Source organism: Oryctolagus cuniculus, chromosome 10 (assembly GCF_964237555.1).
Source record: "Oryctolagus cuniculus chromosome 10, mOryCun1.1, whole genome shotgun sequence".
Taxonomy (NCBI): Eukaryota; Metazoa; Chordata; class Mammalia; order Lagomorpha; family Leporidae; genus Oryctolagus; species Oryctolagus cuniculus.
The window spans coordinates 65,211,470-65,230,078 of NC_091441.1; the positions used below are offsets into that span (position 1 = coordinate 65,211,470).

Consider the following 18,609-nt stretch of genomic DNA (forward strand, 5'->3'; position numbering starts at 1 on the left):
GACATCACATCTTGATTTTGATCTGCTGTTTCCTGCTGGTTAATATGATGAGTGTCGTTTTCTTGTGCTTAGTGGCTATTTGTGTATCTTCTTTGGAGCACTGTTATTCAGAGCCTTTATGCATTTCTGAGTTCTTATTATTAGGCTTTAATAGTTCTTTATGTATTCTAGATACAAGTCTCTTATCAGATGTATGATTTTCAAAAACTTTCTGGTATTCTCTTTGTTGTCTTTTCACTTTCTTAATGGTGCCCTGTGAAGCATAATTTTGTTTCCACTTTTACTTTGTTTTCTTTTATTTCTTTTGTTTTTCAGTGTCATAGCTCAAAAACAATCCTCTAATGCAAGGTCATGAAGATTTACATTTACTTTATTCTAAGAGTTTCTTAGTTCTTATGTTTAGGTCTTAAGTCTATTTTTTTTTTTGATTTAACTTTCTTGCTTGAAATATTTTTAGAAAAGATAATTTTTTCATTGAATTTTGCTGGTACTTTTCAACAAGGAAAGCAGTTGACTGCAAATGCAAAGGTTTATAAACACAAAGGGATTCCCAATTCCAATCCATTGATCAATATGTCTACCCTTATGCCAAAACTGTCTTGATTATTGTAGCTTTGTTGTAAGTTTTGAAATCAGGACATTTGAGCTCTCTGCAAATAACTGATCATTCATTCCCATCACCAATAAATTCATATACCCTCAAATATGTATATATGTATGTATGTATTTTTTAACAGGCAGAGTTAGACAGTGAGAGAGAGAGAGAGACAGAGAGAAAGGTCTTCCTTCCGTTGGTTCACCCCCCAAATGGCTGCTGTGACCAGCACGCTGCACTGATCTGAAGCCAGGAGCCAGGTGCTTCCTCCTGGTCTCCCATGCGGGTGCAGGGCCCAAGCACTTGGGCCATCCTCCACTGCCTTCCTGAGCCACAGCAGTGAGTTGGACTGGAAGAGGAGCAACCAGGACAGAATTTGGCGCCCTGACCGGAACTAGAACCCGGTGTGCCCGCGCCACAGGCAGAGGATTAGCCTAGTGAGCCACGGCTCCAGCCTCAAATATATATGTATTTATAAACAGTATAATTATTCTAGCATATTTCATAAATATCTTGTTTATTAACTAGCTCATATACATCATGGTAATTGAAGTATGTATATTACAAAGCATACTCCAAAACTGATTTTAAAATTGGTGATAGATAATCCTTTAAAAATAATATTAAATGTCATTTTATAGAAAATTGGCAAGTAAATCTTCATGTTCCCTTAAGTTGATTAGATTTTCTTATAAATTTCTAAGATGTTACATATTTTAAGCTCTGAAAAAAATGGCCCCAACCTCACTGACACTCCTATATTATCAACAAAATAATTTTTTAAACTGCATTGTATTTAATCTGTATCAACCTCAGATTTGTGTGTGTTTTTAATAGATATGTTAGTATGACAGTACATATATAATTTTCTTTGACATGCATCTTGCATTCAATAGTACAGTTATAAAGTACATCCGTGATAGTGTATATACCTGTCATTTATTTTGGAATAATGAAAAAGTTCATTTAAAAGATAACTCTTGAGCTCCAATTTACTCAAACTTCAAAGGAAACATGGCAGAATTGTTTTTCATTGTACAGATAGCATGGCTACAGTGGGTTTAGACTGCACATTTTTAAAAGAAATGTGTATCTGTAGATTCTTAAGGTTGTATACTTCAATAAGGAGTAAAAGCTTAAGTCTAGAAAAATCTACCTTGATTTTTGTGGGGAAGAAAATTATTTCTCACACATTCATCTTTCCCTGCCCTCCTTTAGTCCCAGGTGCTGTCCCCACTGAATCCATCCAAGGAAGTACCTTTGAAGAGAAGATATTTCTTCAGTGGAGAGAACCCACCCAAACATATGGTGTAATCACTTTATACGAGGTAGTATATACACTTGTAATTTAATTTGTATTATAGTTTACTGTGAAAAGTTAAGTCAACTAGTATGATTATACAATGCATTTTAAAATTAATGCTTTCAATAGTTATAATGGTTATTGTATGGACTCAAAAAAACTGAAAAATGGAGTTTCTGAATCTGCATAATTTCAGACTGTGTATTTATAGTGGGAGTTCTCAGATGGTATGTTATTATATGTTGAGACACAGCATAGCATTTTAAAAATCACCTCTATGAAAAAAATGGTAAGTATTTTGAAACATATGTTGATTAAGATGTAAATACAGAATCCTATTCTTGCTTAGCTATGAAATATTTTAGTCCTGAATTGTAGAAGAATACTGATTATCCAATTAGCAAAGTCAATAAAAATTGTCTCCAAAGTAGCAATAAAATGATGTCTTTTGGCTTCTGAGTATTAGCAAAGCATCGTTTAGACTTCTGTGGCATGATTTTGTCTACTGAGGCATATCAAATAGTTGGGTGATAGACAGCAGAGAAGAATTTGATGAATTGCTCAAGGAAAAAAATAACAGCAATAACCGAGTGACATTCATCATCACATTTGTGTAAGCATCATTTCACTATGCCTATTGTCATAGGAACAGGTGCTTTTTTTTAAGGCTAGCATTTATTTGAATGCAAATTCAACAAAATTATATGTTGTACAGTTTCTAAAAATTGTGGCAGATCCTCATATGGAACCTCTGCTTGAATGCCTTTCACAACTGCTGACAAAAGCCTGGGCAGATTGGCTGTCAGACAGGAATCACTCGTAAACCCCTCCTGTGACCCAACTAGCCCCACGTTTAAGTTTCTTTTTGCCTTTTGAAAATTGGTATTGAAATGCAAAATAATAATAACAGTAAGTGAAAGCTAAATGAAGAAAGATAAAAGAAAAAAATGGATTTTCATGCTTTTATTGATGCTGTTCATGGGCTGCTTCGTTGAAATGACTTGAGTTTTATGAAAATTCATGGTTCAGCTTTTATGGAGCTAAGCTTCATAATCAAATCAGATGAGTTCTTCCCCCCCCCCCCCCTTCAATGATGAGACTCTTATCGTCAAGATTTTTAGCTCCATGATTGTTTTTAGGTGTCAGTTGGAGAGAGTCTTCCCTAAGAATAGCAAAAGTTTTTTGGGTGTTTTGTTTGTTTTACTAGAAAGGATATAATCTTTGAAATCAACTTTAAATTCTAAGCATTAACTCCACCTATCCTAGAAACCCATGTGTTGCTCTACAGAGAGAGAAAATAGTAGCAAGATTCTTTCTAATCCCTCTAGACATATATCCTTGCGTGATAAGTAACTTCCCCATGAAAACAGCAGGAATAATAATTCAAAGAAAGAACCCATTAATCTCTCTGACTCAACAGCCAGGATCTCCCAGTTGAACACTGATCTAAATGCTAGTACAAAGGGGGATGCATGAATGTGTCATAAATCAGGGTTTTAAAAATCAGATATTTGTAAGTAGAGCAGGTTGGTTCATTTTTCTAGGCACCAAAGGAGAAATGTCAAGTGTGTGATTCAGGCTCAAGTGATTAAATGCAAGTTTTCTGGCCACCAAATCTCTTTTCTTTTCTTCCAGTTTTCTGGAAGTAGGAAGGAAAGGAGTTCTCTGGGCAGGCCTTAGGTGGAAACTCTGGAGGGAGCTCTTCTTAATCCAAGCTGAACCTCCGTGCTCTGACCCATGCAGCCTGTGCCAGAGTCTACCCTGTAGGCAGATTCCTACTGGAGGTGACGACTGATGTTTTCCCAGACTCGGTACCCTGTCTTAGGCATCATCGTGTTAAGTGACAAACAGGTGTCCTCACAGAAGCGGGAACCATAGAACACCATCTTCTGTCAGAGCCACTTTTGAACATAGGTAAAATCCAGAAGGTGGGCCAAGTTACCATATTTGAGAAACAGTTAGTGATAAGTGGCCCAGGTGTTTCTTTCGGGAAGAAAACAAATTTGGATGGTTTCTGATGGAGAGACAGAGAAGCAGGTTGGGGGTTGCAGATGCTGCAAATGAACATATTGTAGGTTTAGCTTATCTCCAGTTGTCTCTGCCTCCTGTGAAAGATGTACCAAAGGATTAATGGTGGAACATACTGATAGTGGTGCATTTTCCAAGAACAAAATTGACAATTGATAGCATCAGCTTTCCCCAACCTTCCCCAACCTCGCCTCTGCTTTCTTTTCTCCTTGTCCTCGTACTGACTCCCATCCTGCTTCTACCTCACTGCCCAGTTCAGCTGTTTAATTTCATCACAGTTGCCTTCCGAAAATCTGGCTCTGATAATTACACCCTTCCTCAATAGCTATCAAGATCTTTCATTTTGTCAGGTTATAAATGTTATACTATTCTCTAAAAGACTATTTTAAGCTTTCAAAATCAAATATGCTCGCTTCTCAACTTGACTTTTCAGAAGTAACTGCTGTTATTAATAATTAGATACATGTCCTTCCAATATTTTGCAAGAGAAATTCTAGTACAAGTTCATTTATAAAGATAGATAAATACAATTTAGTGTATGTTAGCAAGCCTAGCATTTTGTTGAAAGAATAGTATGCCTCATGAGACTCCTACTTCACATCATATAAAACGAGATATCAGATAAATTTATGAACTAAACAGAAAAGTTAATAACAATATAAGAAAAATATAGACACATTTTTGTAATATGCCTTTCTAAGTTGGAATCCTAGAAGGCATTTAAAAAAAAGATGGGCAGATTTGGTTTTATAATATTTTAAACTTCTGAATGATTAATGATACCATGAAGAAAGTCTAAATACAAATGAAAAACTTGGAGAAATCATTTCAACTAAATAGCAGTCAACACACTGGTGGCTGCAGTATACATTGACTTATTATACATTAAAAAGGAAGACAAAACCCCCCTTTAGGGAAAAACAAGTGGAAAGAAAGTAAGAGCAGGCAACTCATAGGAAAAATCAAACTGGCAAATGATAAGGTGCTTGTCCAACCTTACTAATGATTAGGAAATGAAATAAAGCAAGTACTGCAGAAAGTTTAAATTTCTGTCATACGTAGTGTTCCTCGGTGATGTGGAAAAAATCTATACATGCCTCGACTGTTGATGGAAACATGTACTTTCAACTTTTTTGTAGGCAATTTAGGAGTAGCTATTAGAATTTAGAACATTGCATCTCAAACCGACTTCTTGAAGTCTGTCAGCCAATAATATTCCCAAATGCAAAAGGATATACGTTCAAGTATTTTCAATCTACTTCCCTTACTTTATATACCTTTCAATTGCCTAGTGAGTAAATTCTAGACTCCTGATCGTGAGAATGGGAGTAACACATCTGGAGATTTTTAAAACACTTAGTATGTGTAAGGTGTTGAAGGAAAACAGGTAGAGAAGATATTGTTTGTCCTGTTCTACAAGTAACTGCCTTTTAGCAACTAGCTACAGAAATAATTAAAGAAATGTCAAACTTTGGCATTTAATTTAATGGGTGACTAGACTATAAAGTGTAGTTTTGCTTGAACACATAGTAAAATTGAAAGTTCTGGAATTGTCAACTGATTGAGGCATTGATAAATCAAGAGTTGAAGACTTTGCAAGAACCCAAGCCTAGACAGCTGGGTTCAGTTAATCACCATCAATAGAGTCCTAATATAGAACAATGAGATTTTAGTGCCATGTTAAAAAGTTTGGTGTTGGGGCCAACACTATGGCACAGGTTTGAGTCCCGTTTGCTCCACTTCCAATCCAGCTCTTTGATAATGTGCTTGGGATAGCAGTGGAAGATGACCCAAGTCCCTTGGCTCTTGTCATCCATGTGGGAGACCCAGATGAAGCTCCTGGCTTCAGCCTGGCACAGCCCTGGTCATTATGCTCATTTTGGGAGTAAACCAGCAGATGGAAAACCTCCGTCTCTCCTCTGTATCTGTAACCCTGCCTTTCTTTATTTTTTCTTTTCAACTTTTATTTAATAGATACAAATTTCCAAAGTACAACTTTTGAATTATAGCAGCTTTTCCCCTGATAACCTCCCTCCCACCTGCAACCATCCATCTCCCACTCCTTCTCCCATCCCATTCTTCATCAAGATTCATTTTCAATTATCTTTACATACAGAAGATCAACTTAGTATATACTAAGTAAAGATTTCAACAGACTGTATCCACACAGACACACCAAGTATAGAGTACTGTTTGAGTAGTAGTTTTAATGTTAATTCACAAATAAATAAATAAATCTTTTATTAAAAAAAAAGCTTTAAAAAAGAAGTTTGGTTTCAATATTTAAGACCTTCTGTGATCTAATCTCAATATTTACTTACTATTTCAACTCCCATTATTTCATCTCCTGGAATCTAATGAGCCTTGCATATGGAATCTTCTTCTCCCTAAAAGCCTCTGAGTTCTCTCGCCATCCTGCTTTTGCTAATACTCTTCTTTCTGCCTGTGATGCCCCCGCTGTGGTCTCCCCCACAGTACTTTTGCTGATGTGTTTTATTCAAATGTACATTTCCTGGAAGCACCCTGGGTCCTTCCTTTCCCAAAACCCGATTTACTGGTTCATCCCTGTGTGTTCAGAGTGGATTTCTCAGACCTCAGTGAATTATCTCATGCTGGCTGGAATTATCAGCGACTCACGCTTCCAAGATTTTGATTCTCCCAATGCTCAAAGGTTGAATGTGATTCCATGTTGGTTTTCTTTGAATCTCCCAATTTAGAATTCAAGACTTTAAGTAGAGAAAGGGAAGAAAATTTTGGAAGATTGCAGGTACTTACCTGAAAAACTGAAATCATCCATTATAAGCCACAGTTTAGTCCATCTTGCCTAAACGTACCTTCCTCCTAACACACACACACACACACACACACACACATACACACACGTTGCTTATGTGTCATTTTGCTTATGACTTGGTACACATTAGAAGATTACCTAGAATTTTATAGTAGCACTCAAACACCGATATTCTTTATTAAGAGTCAGTAAAATTTTTTCCGCCCCAGCCAGCGATACAGTGCAAGTGCAAGAGCTTTCTCCACCACCTGACAATAGGTATTGAATAGACATTTGTTGCAGTATCAAATGCAAGCAATAGATGTCCAAAGGATGCCTTGTGTTTGTGTCTGAGCATGGAGGCTAAGCCTGGTGTACTTGACCACTGCCGCTCAGCCAGCATGTTCCTGGAGTATGCCCTAGTGGCAAGCAGGAGAATTACACACTCAGCTTGTCCCCATTCCTCAGGAGTGCTCCTCATTCCTGTCACTCAGACTCCCAGGGTCCTGGGAAGGGGTTTGAGGGGGGATGGAGACCAGAAATATTCTTATCATTGGTGTACACAGAAGGGAATTTCAAAGGGCTTGTTAGAAAATGGAATTTTATAAATTGTTTATTTTGATGCAAATAAATTTGAAATTCAGGTCTCTGAGGGGCCTTCAAAAAGTTGTTGAAAATGCATATTATGAAAAAACAAGGCATGGACTTCAAAAAGTTTTTGAACCAAACTACAATTTATTTTTTTTATTGATTTGAACAGCACAGTGACTGAGAGAGAGGGAGAGACACAGAGAAACAGATATTCTATCCAGTGGTTCACTCCTCTTAGGGTCACAATGGCCACGGCTGGGCCATGTTGAAGCCAGGAGGCTGGAACTCTGTGGGTCTCCCACATGGATGACAGGGGCTCGTGTGCTTGGGCCATCTTCTGCTGCTTTCCAAGGAGCACTAGCAGTGAGCTGGATCAGAAGCACAGCAACCGGAACTTGAACTGGAACTCCAATACAGGATGGTGACATCGCAAGCAGTGGCACCCCGCTGTACCACACCACCAGCCCCTACTGTCTGTGTTTTTTTCCATGAACTTTCCAACTTATCCTCGTATATGCACAACATATTCATTGGGATTAGGGAGAGGATTCACTGTTTTTAGGAATGCATGAATTAGTGTATATGTGTGATTTTAAAGGATTCATTTATTATTTATTTGAGTGAGAGAGAGAGAGAGAGATCTTCCATCTGTTGATTCATTCTCCCAAAGGTCTGCAGTAGCCAGGGCTCAGTCAAGCTGAAGCCCAGAGTCAGGAGCTCCATCTGAATCTCCTACATGGGTGGCAGGGGACCCAAGTACTTGGGCCATCCTCTGCTCCCTTCCCAGGGGCATTGACAGTAAGCTGGGTTGGAAGTGGAGCAGCCAGGACTTGAATCAGCTCTCTGATATGGGGTGCTCATATCACAACCAACAGCTTAACCTGCTGCACCATAACTCCAACCCCTATATGTGCACTTTCAGGGGCAAGGGAGAAAGATTTGACAATTTTTATCCGACTTTCAAAGGACATGTCCGAAAGACAATTTCAAAACCTCATCTTGGCCTATCCTACACCTGTACAATTATTGTCGGGTACCAGCCCATCAGCCCCAGGGGAATGCAAGTCCTCCAGTTGAGCTTTGATCTACAGTCTGTGTCAGTGGAGCAAAGCTCCCACGTGTCATCCTGTAAGTTTCTACAGGAACACGTGCACACACCTGCTCTCTCCAGGAGTCTTTTAGGGAAATGTATACTGAGTGCCAAATATTTACAGATCACAGTGGGATCTGAAAGAAGCAGCAGCCATCAGTCACTCCTCAGAAATAAGATATAATTACCTGAGATGTTCTAATTCCTCTGGCACATTGAAATCATGATTTAAGACAGTATGAGAAATTCTACCGCACTCCAAGGTTCATTGCCAAATAAATCGTATGAACACAGTCACAGCAGTGGGCAGTCAGGGGATGCCAGGGATTGCTAGGCCAGATTTAGAAAGATGGCTTTACAGGTAAACAAAATTGGAACTCTGACTTGAGTCATAGATAAATACTTTGTCCCAGCCCCACCTGAACCTCAGCACCATCTTTGGAAACTTGTCCCTTTTAGAACATTGAAACTTTCAGTGCTGTGACAGCTTTTTCCTGGTCTTCTGGCTCTTTGTTGGCTGTTGCTGTCTCTGTTCTACATGAAATACCAGTGTTAAAAGTGGCCATTTAGCCTACTGGTTAAAACACCCATATTGCTGTCTCAAACTACTGGATCCAAAAGGCTTCCATAGCCAAGACAGGTCATGTCAAGAGCTTTGGGCGATTACTGATGTCAAACACGAGACTGTTATTTGTTAAATAAACAATAAGAGTCACTGTGCACTAACTTCCAGTGCAGGACCTCTGTTCCCAAAGGGTTATGTCATGAGACTTAATGGTAAAACTTGTTCTCAAGAACACTTGCTTTTAGTGTGTTAAATGGAGGATGTTATTATGTCTCATAAGTTAGAGTTATGTCTCAGAGCTTGCAAAAGATGTATCATCTTTGGGTTCTTATTTAAAGACAATTAAGTTTGTAAAAGGAAAGAAGGGGGAGGGAGGAAGGAAAAAGAGGAAGGGGGAAAAACAAAATTACCCTTGAGAAGTAATAACATGGATCAGCTCTTGTACAAATAGTTGAGGAACACTTGGTTTTTTTTTTTATTCCATTTGTTCTTATTTTCTTTTTCTTTCTTTCTTTCTATTTCTCTTTCTCAGATAAAACAAGAGAGAGAGTAGGAATGGGTGGGAGGCCAGCGCCACGGCTCAATAGGCTAATCCTCTGCCTTGCAGCGCCGGCACCCCGGGTTCTAGTCCCAGTCAGGGCGCCGGATTCTGTCCCGGTTGCCTCTCTTCCAGGCCAGCTCTCTGCTGTGGCCCGGGAGTGCAGTGGAGGATGGCCCAAGTGCTTGGGCCCTGCACCCCATGGGAGACCAGGAGAAGCACCTGGCTCCTGCCTTCAGATCAGCGCAGTGCACCGGCCGCAGCGCGCCCGCCGTGGCGGCTATTGGAGGGTGAACCAACGGCAAAGGAAGACCTTTCTCTCTGTCTCTCTCTCTCACTGTCCACTCTGCCTGTCAAAAAAAAAAAAAAAAAAAAAAAGGAATGGGTGGGAGGGTGGGCACAGTGGGAAGAATTACTATGTACATAGTGTTGTATTTATGAGACACATACAAATTAAAAAATAAATATAAAAAATAAAACACCTAAACACCTATGTTCCACATCACAGAACACAGGTCTGATTCCTGGCTCTGGCTCCTGGCGCCAGCATCCTGCTAAGGCCCAGTCTGGGAGGCAGCAGTGATGGATCAAGTAAAGTTCCCAGTGCCCATCTTCCATCTCAGCCGTTGTGGGCATTTACAGGGCAAGTCATTGGATGGAGCCGTCTGCGCCCCCTCCTCTCTCTGTTTCTTCATATCTCTCTGTGCCTCTCAAATATAAGAAATAAATGCCATTTTTCACTGGGCATGATACTGGGACCTTTGTTTTCTCTAAACTCCTTTCCTAATGGATGATCCCATTCGTTCCGAAGCCATGTCATTTGAGTACTAAGCACCCCCAAATCTCCATTTCTAACCCAGTTCTCCTTTGCATCCCAGCTTTATGTTGTATCCCAAAGGTACTCCCAATGCTTGTGGAAAATGAAGTTAAAAGATATGCTTATTTAGACATACAAAAAAATTTTTTGAAACCCATGCCTATGAGAAGTCTTCAGTAAGGTATTAGAAAAATGCATATTATACAAAAATATCTGTGGATATCAAAACTTTTCTGTACCAAGTAAAGTTAGCTTTTAATTCTATTTTTGACAAACTTTAGAGGGGAGCCTTATGTATGTCTACTTGACTGCCATTTGCATTTCAAGCTTTGTGTGTCCACATCTGTCTGTAAATTTCTCTTTATTCGTTCCGTCCTGTTTCAATAAGTGGGACTGCCTTTTGCTCCAGCCCAAAACGTGGAACCTGTTCTGGGTCCGTCCACCTGTCCTGCATATGCAGTCTCTCTCCAGGTTCTGTCCGTGGTGTCTAAAATGTGCTGGGTCTCTTCCTTCCCTGTTCTCTCACCACTCCTGCCTCAGCCCCAGCCACCTACTCTTCCTCACCGGCACTGCCTCTGTGGCCCATTGACGCTGCTGCGGCTCCTGCTGATCCTCTGACCATCTTTGTTGCCCCTTCCGATCAAACCAGCCAATGTGCCCTTTGTATAGGGAAGTTAGATCATTTTATTTTCACTCTTGAAGATTTCCAAGGCTCCCTGTTGTGTGTTTCCAAACTTTATTTTTGGGGTACCAAGCACAGCCCGGGATGGTCCTGACCACTTCTCCAGACAGGCCCTCTTCCCGACTGTGCCCAGCACACTCCCCAGTTCATGCAGTTCTTCCCAGTTCCCCCAATTCCAGCTCCTCCAGTCCACTGCCATCTCCTAGCGGGCCTTCCCCCGACCATTTGCTTCTGCTGTGAAATATTTGTGTTTTAACGTTATTAACTTCCTTATTGTAGGTCTCCTCAGCTCCACCCTATCCTGCCCAGGCTCTTAGCTCCCTGAAGGCAGGATTCCACCTGCTGGCCACTCTGCTCATGAAGTGGCTGTGTTCAGTCATTGTTCAAATGAAATGAGTGAGCCTGAATAAATAGAGACCGGACAGAGACAGCCGGAGTGGGTGAGAGTCTGAGAGCAAGAGCGGTTTCAGAAAAGCCCAGAAGTGTTTGTGGGATGGTACAGCCACACCCCTTGTCCAAAACTGAGGCAGTGTAACATCATAGAGCTACGTATTCTGAAATATGTTCGGAGAAATTGGTGAAAGAGAGTGGGAAAATGAGGCCAAGGAGCTTGGGCTTTGTCCCATATGCCTTTGTGTCCCATTCAAGTTTCTGGATGTACAGTTCAGTGAAAAAGAAGATACCGAGCCCTGGTGGACAGTGATCATCTTTATCCTGATTGTATGCACTCAGAATCGGTGGGTTGCTTCTCCCTTTCCCCAGCAAACTGTGACTGTCCACAGGGCAGGGACAAGACCTGAATGGCCATGAGAGCCCAGCTCAGAACCCAGGGCTTGGGGAGTTAGGGGTGCTAAGTGGGTTGTGCTCCAAGTGTGTGAAGGGGTGAGTAAGTAAAGTGGGGAGGCAGTAGGCTGTCTCAGTGCAGCTCTGCCTCCTCTACCCCTTTCTCTGTGGGTATCAGAATGGGAAGCTCACAGCCTATGTGTTGCTGAGGCCCCTCCTCCAGCCTAGCCCCTGACCCAGCTGCTGGGCAGTGGCTCTGGGCTCTTCTGCTCTTCATGGCCCGAGCCTCCTGAGGGAAGTCGGTTAGGGGGTTAACGCTTATCTTCTGCCTGACTCTGATGGCGCCACACATCGCAGTGATTAATATATACACAGCAAACTTTCCTGCCAAAGCTCCATTGATTCAATCTAAATATTCTTTCAGAGGTCTTCTTAATTATAATGACATGGTATAAATATAAGAGGAAAGAATGTCAATTATCACTTCGTATAATAACAGTGTTAGTGTTCATGCACATAAATTATGAGTAAGTTTACCTACTTAAAAGTGAAAAAGTGGCTCGGTTTTGCAATTTAAAACTTTGGAATATGCCCCATTTAAAAATTATGTCATTACCACCAGTAGAAGTTAGTAATCACCACTGAAGTGCATGTTCTTGAATAGCTGATGAATGACTTTTAGTGAAATTCTTTAAAAAAATCATTTGAAAGGGCAAAATTTAAAGACACCTCTGTTAGATTTATTTTCAAACATTCTGGACTCATCTGACATGCTTTGAATATCTTGCATAGCAGATACGATGAGAATTTCTAGAGCTGCACTGCTCGATAAGGCAGCTCCTAGCTAATGCGTGGCAATTTAAATGTGGGTCCATTGAAGCTTAAAAATATAAAATTTCCAGCTCCTTGGCCTTGCTAACCACGTTTCAAGTGCTCGGTGACCACAAGTACCTGGTGGCCTCTATGTTGAACAGGGCAGGGCATTTCCAGCATGACAGGACGTTCTGTTGGACCATGAAGGTCTGAAGGAAACCCACGTACATGGCCCATAATGAGCAGCATTCTATTCATAGGGCAGCCGGCACATGGGTGTGTGTCTCGGACTTGTCTGTGGAGCGGTTATCTCTGCCTACGTTGATGGAGACACGCACAAGTGCCTTGTTCCCAATAGACAATCGTCTATCCAGTGCTAAATCAAACCATGGCCACTGGATTAGGGCTGCAGCCGGCCTTCTGTCAGGGCCTTATCTGTTTGAGCTAGTTGTCTGCTTTGCTCTAAAACAACTGTAATGTAGTTTTACAAAATGACATTTTGAAAGCAAACAACTTGAAGGTATTAGCGTAAACCTGAGCTCATCCTTTATGTTCTGATCTACCGGCTTTAAGTTGCTCCGTCTATAAAAGTAATAACTCAGAACAGTTTTGGCTGAGTTCCCGCGCCTCTTCAGTGGACTCAGGGTTTGAAGAGTCTCGGTGAGAAGGAGAACTTATCATAAAGAGTCTGACAGTGCATGCATCAGAAGGGTTTATTGGATAAAGATGCAGTGTGGTCCATCTGCTGTCAATATTTTATCACATTCTTGTTCTTTTGCAGATCACCTACAAAGCAGTCAGTTCTTTTGACCCAGAAATAGACTTATCCAATCAAAGTGGAAGAGTCTCAAAATTGGGAAATGAAACTCACTTCCTGTTTTTTGGACTGTATCCTGGGACCACGTACTCCTTCACCATCCGAGCCAGCACAGCTAAGGGCTTTGGGCCTCCAGCAACAAACCAGTTCACAACCAAGATATCAGGTATTACACATTCACGGTGAAGACTTTTATCAGAAGTGGCATTTTTGTACTTTCTCATTCCCACTGTCAAGGATGCTTGTCTCAGCCACACTAACACGCTGGATCCAGATGAATGCCTCTCTGGATTCCTGAAACTTAGACACATGGAGTTAAATGAATCCTATAAATCTTTATCTTTTGAGAGCTTAAGGTGCACATGCGTTAGAGGTGGCCACTCTCAGGTTAGTAATTGGCATTGGAGGACTTGGCAGAAGGCAGGAGAGGAGACACGCTCAGCCCCACTGCCAGCCCACATTTCAGAGCAGCAGTGTTGTAAAAACATCTGTAATGAGCCGTGAACAATTGAGATCACAGCAGAAAGGCGGTGCCTTATGGAGTCTGCTTCCAGGAGGCCCAGTCTTCTCAGGACCTTCAACACGAGCAGCTTCTCTTGCTGAAGAGGGGGGCAGCCACACCGGCATGGCAAGCCTCCAGCTCTTTGCTTTTAGCGTCTCAGTTAGACCACCCGTAATTTGAGCAATATTCCCAGGCAGGTTCAACTGTTTAGAATGTCTTAGTACATCTGACTAGAGGAGGTCATGTTGACTTCTGGTTTGGGATATTGAACCATAATAAACAAAATTCTAGGGACATTTTCTTTTTCTCACCTTCCTCCCTTCCTAAGTTGGATATAAGTGGGGGGAAGATTTGATTTTGGGCTTTGACTGTGCTGGTGGGTGGGGGCAGATGGGATGGAGGGAGGGGTAGGAGGTAATGTTTTATCAGCCAGGGCTAGTGCAATAAAATTTAGCTTGGTTTTTGTATCTGTTGCCCCCTCATTTCTAGTTTTATCAAAAAGATTTTGTTTGGAATTGAAGGGAGTGAATATCCATAATTGGAGTATTGTAAGTGTTCTGCTAGGTTTTGAGAAGAGATTTGGAATTTTGTTTTTAAGCAATTGCAACATAAAGGATAATTTTTCATTATGCAAGATTTTATTTGTGAGCACAAGCTTGACTTGAAATCTAATATACATTTGGCATACAACATAAAGCATTAAGTTATGGGAACAATACATAAAATTAGAAAATAAAAAGCAGTACTTGGAAACTTAAAAAAATGACAGACTTTACAGATAGGCTAAGTTGAAAGACCACTGGACATAGAATCAGTTGGGCTCTACTTGAGATTACTTTCTTTTTAAAAGCAATTTTTTATTTTTTATCTGACACATAAAAATTATTCATATTTTGGGGTGCTGTGTGATATTTCTATACATGTATATTTATAGCATGATTACCCATCAGGATAAACATATCTACTTCTTTAAATATTTAACACTTTTAAATGGTGAAAACATTTGAAATCCTTTCTTCTAGTTTTTTTAAAAGGGCTTTGGAGAAATATCCAGTACATTATCATTATCTATTGTCAACCTATTTGCAGTAGGACCCCAGAACTACTTACTCCTAACTATAACTCAAATTTTTGCATTTACTTCCTCTGTGATCTTAAGCGATTGTACTTCTGCATATAAATTAAGATGACATTATCTATTGCATGGATTTATCATGTGTCTTTAAATAGGAAATACATGCCAATCTGTGTATCTCTAAGCCTTTTAAAAATTTTTTTCTCCCCTGGAAACCCTGTCTCAAATTATCTTAAAGAGGATGTTCACTTAGGAAAAAAATGCTATTTCTGTTTTTATTGGGTAAAATTTCGATCAATGCAACTCTGACCGTTGCTAGCCCACCAAATTCTTTTAATTCTATCCCAAAGTGAAGAATCTTGACATTTCAGTTGGCCTAGGCTTATCAAGAATAGCTATTTGATTTGCATAGGCTTTAGAAAGTTGCAGGTTTGTGGACCCAGTTTTCTATTTTCATGGACCAAAGGGAAAGGAACTACTCATGTATACAAAAATGTCATTCTGTGTTAGGAATTAGAGTTCATGTTGAATGGAACTGGAGTTAATTTTTAATGCAGAGAAAATTCGATGCATGGAGCTGAGAAGTAACCTGTGACTGTTCCATGAGAACTGCTTTGTATATAAGACAGTTTTGTGAACTGTTTTTGCAAGAAAGCATCTCTTACCTTCTCTTCAAGTCAGGGACCCCCCACCTGTGGGTTGTGGCCAGGTGATGCCCTCCCACAGGCACACACCACTGTTCCACCACCCAGTGAAATATCTCCTTGATGGTGGGAGCACAGTTACTGAAGAGCTCTGTTTTCTTATGGTAATCAGACTTCACAATCTAGAGAGGAAAGAATGCCAAGAAGTGGCGTTGGAAATAGGATTCACATGGGGAAGAGAACTGACATTTGGAGAATTACATTTGCCTTGCTCACTCATCCTCTTATCTCTTTGAATTGTCACAATAACCATAGAAGGTCATTTCCCCCAGCTTTCAAAATAGCTGAAGCTCCAGAGAGACTGTGCCTAAGCTACTGCTGGTTAAAACACAACACAGCACAAGCCAAGCCCAAGCCTTTCTTTGATTCTCAAATGTTTGCCCCTACTAGGCTTTCCCCTAAAGTCCCCGAGTTATCACTAACGAATCCCAACAGATCTTCTGGCTCCGTTGTCCTCTCCAAGTGCCCTGATGGAGTATCAGTACATGAGTTCTTCCTAGATGAAGAACTGTCAGGTTCCGCTTTGTGGTTTATTGCAAAACTTAAATATGCCTTAAAGGGAAATGATTTATTGAAGATAGCATATTTACAGCAAAGCACATAAGTTAAAAGCATTCAGTTCAATTAGTTTTCACAAACTGACTGTAGCTATTTAGCCAGAATCCAAACCCCCCCTCCTACCATCTTCCAACTTCGACTCGAGATCAAAGAGGTCAATATATACTGGTTGTAGCAAGTTATTAGACTGTGTAGGGAATACAAGTTAAGCTGATTTGTGGTCAGTTGATAGGTGCAATTTAAAGCATGTGCACTGTGTTCTTAATGTTTTTGTAAAAGAACGTAGGAAGCACACCTAAGAAGATAAATGAGGAACGAATGAGACTTTATCTTATACCTTTTTCCCCAGCACCCTCGATGCCAGCTTATGAACTTGAGACACCTTTGAATCAAACTGACAACACAGTGACAGTCATGCTGAAACCTGCGCAGAGCAGAGGAGCACCTGTCAGGTAGGAAGCAGGGTCTGGGAGAGGGGCTGGCTCTAGAGAGAAGAAAATGGAAATCACTTTGATTAACTTCTCCAATGTGTTTTCTAGGGGTTTATTACAAACCTCAACCAACATGTAAATTCGTATCTTTATTAGCTCTAATTAAAGAAAATGACTGAAGAACAAGAAAGGGCTTTGATGTAAGGTGATGGAATATTGTTTAAAGGGTTTCATTCTGATGCAAGAAGGGTGTTCTTTTGAAGATAAGGAACAAAGCCTTAGTCAGTTGAGGAGGTGGCTTTACCCTTAACAGGTAATTTCTTGTTTCAATTTCCTTCCCAGATGACAATTTTGTCCAGAACTCTAGTCTTCAAATGGACTTTTGGTGTTTTTCTTGTTTACTTGGTTTTATGTCATTTGACTTTTAGTCGGGTGGCTAATTTCTCAATTGAGTATGTGATCAGTAATTGTTTTTGTTTAAAAATGGCTGATTGGAAAGAACTTTGTAAAGTCTTTATTTGAGCAGATTTAAGTTTATGCCAAACCTGGGCCCAGTTTCTCATTCTATTATGATTTATATAACTGAGAAATGACAAAGTGTAACTTTTACAGTAGATGAGTAAGTTTTTTGTTTGTTTTGTTTTGTTTTGTTTTGTTTTTCACAAAGGACCAAGGAATGCCTGAATAACTCTATGTTCTTGTTTCAGGGGGATTTAGAATAGATTTTTTTATCAGAACAGATACCCTTTGTTTTTATCAGAATAGATTCCCTTCAAAGCAGTCTATTACTATGAATAGCATGGTCTGAGAAAACCTTACATTCACCATGAAGACTGGTTGGAGAGTTTGCTTCTACCTCCCTTTTGAGGAATTTCATTTCATTAACCTTTTAACAGGCTCTGTTTGATCACAAGGCAGTCAGCTGGACTTCTTTCTACTTCATGCCATATATGCACCTCCAAGTTTCTAAAGTCAAAGGTAAAAGCAGAACAGTATTAGCTGATAGTGAATTCAGGTTAAGGTAAAATCATAAAGCTTTTTATTTGGAAAACCTACACAATTTTATGGGACAGTTTTTAGTTGGTTCTGTTGAGTTCTGCAACATGGTATCTCATGTGAGGGGTTTATAGTTACCATTCATAGGTGTGGTTTATGAGAACATCATGAAATCTATGAAAGCTTTATTCCAAATTTAAGTTGATGTTACTGCTAAATAAGTGATGCTGTTGACATCACTTACACCAAGTGCTGGTGCTGAGGGATTGTCCTTATCTGATTGACTCAAAGCATGTGGACAGGACTCAGTGGGTCTGTGACCTTGGGTTAGACTTTTGTCATTTCAGGTAGCTGGATTTGTATTAAATGAAAATTTATGCTCTGCCCATGGCCTTGGAGGCATCATTTTTTTTTCTGACCAACTTAACCGTTGCACAGATTCAGCAATAGCAGATCATTAGGACAGGGAGGGGCCTGTGATTTACTGTGAAGGATCAGGAGGAAATAAAAGGCAAAAAGTCACTCGTGTTCAATGCCTCAAAACTGAAGAAGGCTAAAATCCTAACCGCTTGTCAAAATGGCCAGTTATTTCCTGTTACTTCTTTCTCATATAAACTCCGTTTACACATTTCCCATTCTTTTCTCTAACTTTCAAACTGGTTCAGTAAAGTTTCCATCCACATTTTTGTACAGACTTTTCCAAGTCTGAGTTTTGAAATTGTACCCCTTTGGGCAGTCTACCTTAGTCCTCTTCCCTCTCCCCCTCCCTTAACTTTTTCAAATGTCAGGTGCATTCTGAACGACTGTTCATTTTTTCTATCACATATTTTGCTAAGACGTTATTGTTGTTTACTTTTACATATTTCTAGTTGTTATTGGATATTTAGAGACCTTAGTTTTTTATGATTTTTTCCAGTTTTTTTTTTATTTAATAAATGTGAATTTACA

At 40.1% G+C, this 18,609-nt stretch overlaps 1 protein-coding gene across 5 annotated transcripts in view; it reads left to right on the forward strand.

Moving 5' to 3' along the window:
- Window positions 1-18,609, forward strand: part of PTPRM (protein tyrosine phosphatase receptor type M) — an 869,082-nt gene that overhangs the window by 514,212 nt on the left and 336,261 nt on the right. For all 5 annotated transcript variants that reach the window (XM_008261054.4, XM_008261055.4, XM_051852140.2 and 2 more), the window contains exons 9-11: window positions 1,814-1,923; window positions 13,360-13,561; window positions 16,584-16,686. In XM_008261054.4, coding sequence (XP_008259276.1) covers window positions 1,814-1,923; window positions 13,360-13,561; window positions 16,584-16,686 — 415 coding nt within the window. The remainder of the gene's footprint in view (window positions 1-1,813; window positions 1,924-13,359; window positions 13,562-16,583; window positions 16,687-18,609) is intronic.